This window comes from Mandrillus leucophaeus, unplaced genomic scaffold (assembly GCF_000951045.1).
Source record: "Mandrillus leucophaeus isolate KB7577 unplaced genomic scaffold, Mleu.le_1.0 Scaffold272, whole genome shotgun sequence".
NCBI classification, from domain to species: domain Eukaryota; kingdom Metazoa; phylum Chordata; class Mammalia; order Primates; family Cercopithecidae; genus Mandrillus; species Mandrillus leucophaeus.
In genome coordinates, this window is record NW_012102832.1 from 940,524 (window position 1) to 947,041 (window position 6,518).

A 6,518-nucleotide genomic window follows, 5' to 3' on the forward strand; every position below is an offset into this window, starting at 1 on the left:
AAATACACTCACAGGCCCGAGGAGCTCCAAAGCAAGAACTGCGACTCCAGAGAGGAAGAGAGGGCCACAGGAGCCAATAAATCTACCCGTGTTTACTCCTCCTTTCCATATCTTGCTTTCACCTTCTCCCGCTATTTGAGTCCCACTGTTCCCTGTGAGGTGGGAAGGCCTGCTAAAAGAAACTTCATTCAAAGGCCTGAGCAGGAATGTTCTCTAAAGATTTTTTTTTGAAACGGAGTCTCGCTCTGTTGCCCAGGCTGGAGTGCGATGGCACAATCTCTGCTCACTGCAACCTTCGTCTCCTGGGTTCAAGCCATTCTCCTGCCTCAGCCTCTTGGGTAGCTAGGATTACAGGCGCACGCCACCACACCTGGCAAATTTTTGTATTTTTAGTAGAGACAGGGTTTTGCCATGTTGGCCAGGCTGGTGTCAAACTCCTTATCTCAAGTGATCCACCCTACTCGGCCTCCCAAAGTGCTGGGATCACAGGCATAAGCCACTGCTCCCTGCCTTCTCCAAAGAATTATTTATTTTTTTTGAGATGGACTTTTGCTCTTGTCACCCAGGCTGGAGTGCAATGGCGCGATCTTGGCTCACTGCAACCTCCGTCTCCCGGGTTCAAGCAATTTTCCTGCCTCAGCCTCCCGAGTAGCTGGGATTACAGACATGCGCCACCATGCCCGGCTAATTTTTGTATTTTTAGTAGAGACAGGGTTTCACCATGTTGGCAAGGCTGGTCTTGAACTCCTGACCTCAGGTGATCTACCTGCCTTGGCCTCCCAAAGTGCTAGGATTACAGGCATGCGCCACCACGCCAGTCCCCTCTGAAGATTTATAAAGCAGTAGGGCAAGAGAAAAAGACAGGTAAAGGAGGTCAGTGGCTCATGCCTGTAATCCTAGCACTTTGGAAGACCGAGGCAGGCAAATCGCTTAAGCCCAGGAGTTCAAGACCAGCCACCAGCCTGGGCAACATGGCAAAACCCCGACTCTTCAAAAAATACAAAAATTAGTCAGGTGAGGTGGCACGTGCCTGTAGTCCCAGCTACTCGGGTGGCTAAGGCAGGAGAATCACCTGAGCCTGGGGAGGCAGAGGCTTCACTGAGCCGTGATTGTGCCACTGCACTTCAGCCTGGGCGAGAGTGCAAGACTCTGCCTCAAAAAAAAGAAAGAAAGAAAATGTATGGATAGAACAGAACTGGGGTGGAATGTAGGAGAGAAATTGAGCAGACATAAGAATAAATCTGTCCCTCACACCATACCCAAAAGTGAACTCAAAATGGATTACAGACTTAAATGTAAGAGCTAAAACTATACATACTCCAGCACTATTCACAAGAGCTAAGATGTGAAAACAAATCCATCAGCAGATGATAAAGAAAATGTGGTACACATATACAACAGAATAGTATTCAGCCTTAATAAAAGAAGGAAATTCTGCAATATGCAACATGGACGAACCTTGAGGACATTACGCTAAGTGAGATCAGCTAGTTGCAGAAAGACATATATTGCATGATTCTCCTTATATCAGGTTTCAAAACAGTCAAATTCACAGAAACAAAGAGTGGAATGGTAGTTGCCAGGGGCTGGGGGCACGGGGAGATGGGGAGTTAATCAGTAGGCATAAAGTTTCAGTCAAGCGAGATGAATACGCTCTAGAGAGCTGCGCTATGACACTGTTCCCATGGTCATCAATAACATAAATGTACACTTAAAATTTTGTTATGAGAGTAGATCTCATGTTAAATGTTCTGACCACAATAAAATAAAATAAAATAAAATAAAAAAAGAAAGAAAGAGCTGAAACTCTAGTTGGGAGGACTACTTGAGGCCAGAAGTTTGAGAACAAAACAAACGAGTAAATCTTCATGACCTTGGGTTAGGCAACGTCTTCTTAGATATAATACCAAAAGCACACACAACAAAAAAACAGATAAATTGGACTTTATTAAAGGTAAAAATTTGAACTTCAAAAGATACCATAAGAAAAATGAAGGCCGGGCGCGGTGGCACAAGCCTGTAATCCCAGCACTTTGGGAGGCCGAGGCAGGGGGATTGCTTGAGGCCAGGAGTTCGAGACCAGTCTGGCCAACACGGCAAAACCCCATCTCCACTAAAAATACAAAAATTAGCCTGGTGTGGTGGCGGGTCCCTGCAATCCCAGCTACTCAGAAGGCTGAGGCAGGAGAATTGCTTGAACCTGGGAGGCTGAGGTTGCAGTGAGCAAAGATTGCACCATTGTACTTCAGCCAGGGCAACAGAGCAAAAACTCTATCTCAAAAAAAAAAAAAGAAAAATGAAAAAGACAACTCAATGAATGGGATAAAATATTTGCAAATCATATATATGATAAGGGACCTGTATCTAGAATATAAAAAGAATTCTTATAACGCAATAATAAGAAGACAACCCAATTTAATAATGGGCAAAAAGATTTTTGTAAATGGGCAAAGAATTTAATAGACAATCTCCAAAGAAAAGATACCAGTGAAGGCTGGGGATGGTGGCTCATACCTGCAATCCCAGTCCTTTTGGAGGCCAAGGCAGGAGGACCACTTGAGGCCAGTTCAGGACCATCCTGGACAACAAAGTGAGACCCTGTCTCTACAACAACAACAAAAAGAAAATGTACAGGCCGGGCGCGGCGGCGCACGCCTATAATCCCAGCACTCCGGGAAGCCAAGGCAGGTGGATCACCTGAGGTCAGTAGTTTGAGACCAGCCTGGCCAACATGGTGAAACCCCGTATCTGCTAAGAATACACAAGTTAGCTGGGCGTGGTGGTGGGCACCTGTAATCCCAGGTACTCAGGAGGCTGAGGCAGGAGAATCACTTGAACCCAGGAGGCGGAGGTTACAGTGAACCGAGATCGTGGCACTAAACTCCAGCCTGGGTGACAGAGCAAGACTGTCTCAAGGAAAAAAACAAAGAAAAGAATATGTATAAATGGCCAATAAGTACATGAAAAGATGCTCAACATCATTAGCTATCACAGAAATGCCAATCAAAGTCACAATGAGGCTGGGTGCAGTGACTCATGCCTGTAATCCCAGCACTTCGGGAGGCTGAGGCAGGTGGATCACCTGAGGTCAGGAGTTTGAGACTAGCCTGGCCAACATGGTGAAACCTCATCTCTACTAAAATACAAAAATTAGCCAGGCGTGGTGGCAGGTGCCTGTAATCCCAGCTACTGAGGAAGCTGAAGCAGGAGAATTGCTTGAACCCAGGAGGCGGAGGTTGCGGTGAGCCGAGATCACACTGCTGCACTCCAGCCTGGGCAACAGAGTGAGACTCTCTGTCTCGAAAAAAAAAAAAAAAAAATCACAATGTGATACCAATTCACACCCAACAGAATGACTTTAATGTCTTTAAAAAGACAGTAACAAGTGTTGACAAGGATGCAGAGATACCGGAACTCTTATACACTACTGGTAGACATGTAAAATGGTACAGCCACTTTAGAGAACAGTTTGACAGTTCCTCAAATGGTTAAATACAGAGTTACCATCAACTGCTCCTGCTCCTCTGATCCCCATGGTAAGGTTTCACATATATCTGGTTCTTAAAATGGCCAACAAGTATCAAGCCAGGTCTACCTCCCATAGTCTCCATGCTCCTCTCTGAGGCCATCTCTTCCCTAATTCCAAACCCTCGGAACTGTATTTCATCCACTAAAACACTGGTTTTCGCTCTTCACTAGTTCTTCCCTGACAGGTGCAAAGTCTTCTGACTTTTCTCCTGGTTTCCTACACATTCTTCCCCCACAAAATCCACGGGCTCTCGTCCATGAGAGCAGCTTCTGTGATAACACCAAGTTCAAAGTCCTCTCTTTTTCCACCTAGAAGTAAACCAATCACCTCATGAAAGGGTAACTAACTTTTGCTGTAAAGACATATCCATCGTTCCTATCTGATACACCATTAGCTACAGACTACTAGCATGCCTAAACAGGTGAGAAACTAAAGAAAAGGCAGTATCTGAAATCTCAGATGACAAAATGTTACAAAGTAGGCTTTTCTTGAAGGGGGGAAATCTCCAAAGAAGTGCAGCAGTCCACCGACGGCAATGTGGCCCTGATCCCTTAGACAAGTGCAAGATTACACACTCTTCTTCTAGGCAGATGTCTCCAGTTTCCAAATGGGGACACTGAAGTACTAGACCTTACTGCAGACCAGGACGAAGCAGTAAAACTTAGGACTAACTGGCCTCTGAAGCGTAGCCTGTCCAGGGCAGTGGTGGGAAGTTCCCATGAGGTGCCTGTTCATTATGTCCAGCGGCACAGATCTTGCTTAAAGTCAATGCCCTTTCAACTCGCCCCTCAAACAAACTTTCAACTTAAAGTTAGCAAAGAAAAAAGATGACCACTTTGTCCAAGAGAGCAGGACTCACAGATACCTAATCATCAGCTATTGAGAAGCTTCATACCCACATCTGGACAGACTCATGCCTGCCTATCGGAACACCATGCATCACACACACTCCCAGGATCTGACATGCATAGGCACATAACCCAGAGCATACACTCACCTTCTCTAACCAGACTATAACTTCCCATCTATCCTGAGACTTGGCTGAGAGAGACAAAAAGCAACAGGAGGCAAAGAAAACAAGACCAGCCACTCAGGCACCACCCTTGGCTGATACAGTCCCATGGTGCTAGACAATCAGTGGCATCTCTTGCTGTGACCACAGGCAAGCTAATCCTCCACTCGAGGCCTCCTTTTCTTCATGTGTAAAATGAGGGACCCGAGGTTCCTTGTGGCTAGCTGTAATACTCCTGACTCTCAGGCCTTTACCAGTTCTCTACAGACGGGTTGCTTTCTGTGAGAAACAGAACTGGCAGAGAGAGGCCTGGTAGAGTGAGAAGCAGGATGCAGAACAAAATCAAGGAGTGACTTCCAGAAAGGGACATGAGGTTCATATTCTGATTACCCAGTTTCCCTAGAAATGCTGTCAGATAACCCCTGGGGCAGCAGGAAGACCGAGTCACAAACTGGGCTGGATTGTTGGCCCGAAGCAGCTCCTAGAGGTCTGGGCATTATACCACTGGTACTCCCTATCCTGGCAGGACCCTCACTAACACCAGTGATGACAGTGAAAACAGTAACCTGCCCAAGACCAAGAAACCACAGAGACCTCAATTTACACGTGCACTTTTCTAAATGACAGGTCAAGATCTAAAACCCTAGCTCAGATTACAGTTCATCCATCTCCACCCAAAGGCACCTTCAGCCCCTCTGCCAAAGCAATGTAAAGTCTTGCTGGCCCTCTTTGTCATCGCTTGGTCTTGTGGGCAATTTCAAGCACTCACAAGTGAACCTAAAGAACTGAAATCCACAGGAAACCCAAGCTTGATCCTCCTTATTCCAAAATTCTAGTTAGTAAAGTTGGTGTTTCGGGTCCTTTTACTTCCTTTGCTCATTCCTAGTGTGGGGATTCATAAAGAAATGGTCAGAAGGCAAACAGCAAGTGGTTGGAAAAGGGAGAAGAAAGACCCTGAACAAACACCACATAAACAGTCTTCCAGCTCAAACACCGTCAGCATCCAACTTCCTGGCAGGGGCTGTTAAACAATCTCAAAGCACCCCAAGGACCCAGGGGACCGATCTCTCCTATCTAGGGCCATAATCACCATGCATCATCACACCCTTGCAGCCACACAACAGATAAGTCAACATCTTTGAAATGATCACCTTCAAAAACTATGGGAAGTCATATTATTTCTACTATGAATAGTCCCTCCTTATAACCAGGCATCCTCTTCTCTCAAATGGTTAATAGCCATTCTCTCTTCTCCCTAACCCGGAGACACCTGGGTAAAGTGTCTGCTTCAAGGAAGCCTAAGCTTCTCCAGTTAATACATCTTGTTCAAGAGGGAAAAAAAAAGGAAACCCAGAGTGGAGTTCTACATTCAAGGGTAAGGAGGCCTGGAGGATAGGAAAATTTGAGCAGCCACAACAAACGATCAGAAAGAGAGGACTATTTGGGCAGACCACTGCTACTTGACAGAGCTGGCAGCCGGTTATAAGGAACAAGAGGAAATATACATGCAACAAATAGGGTGAGGGGGGAAGAGGAGAAGGTGCAGGGATGAAAGCGACTCCACTGCACCCAGGCCTTGCCTTTGCGCTCCAGGGCTGCCCCAAGCGAGCACGCCACACGCAGAAAGCCAGAAGGGCTGGAGGGAAGGGGAGGTGGCGACGGCAGACTACAGAGACACCAGGCCTCGCGTGGAGTGCGGGGAGTGTACACGGGGCCGAACGGCGTGCAAGGGTGGGGTGGGCGTGCAAGTGGCTTGGCGAGGGGTGGCAAGCGTCACCGGCAGGGCCTGCGGGGCAAAGGCCCAGGGCTGCGGGGGGCGTGGGAGCGCGCGGGGCCGCGCTCAGAGGGGCGCGCAGGAGCTGGTTACCGTGTGGTTCACCCCCCACATCAGGACGCTGAGCAGCGGGTCGCTGGCCCGAAACAGCTTCACTTTCTGCGCTACGAAGTGCTTCTTCTTGGTCTTGGTCTTGCTGGCGC

The 6,518-nt window shown here is 47.4% G+C and overlaps 1 protein-coding gene across 1 annotated transcript in view; it reads right to left on the reverse strand.

The window, feature by feature from the left end:
• The window catches only part of PIP4K2B (phosphatidylinositol-5-phosphate 4-kinase, type II, beta), a 53,175-nt gene extending 46,657 nt beyond the window's left edge, over window positions 1-6,518 (reverse strand). The window contains exon 1 of the mRNA XM_011984708.1: window positions 6,409-6,518. Coding sequence (XP_011840098.1) covers window positions 6,409-6,429 — 21 coding nt within the window. The 5' untranslated portion in view covers window positions 6,430-6,518. The remainder of the gene's footprint in view (window positions 1-6,408) is intronic.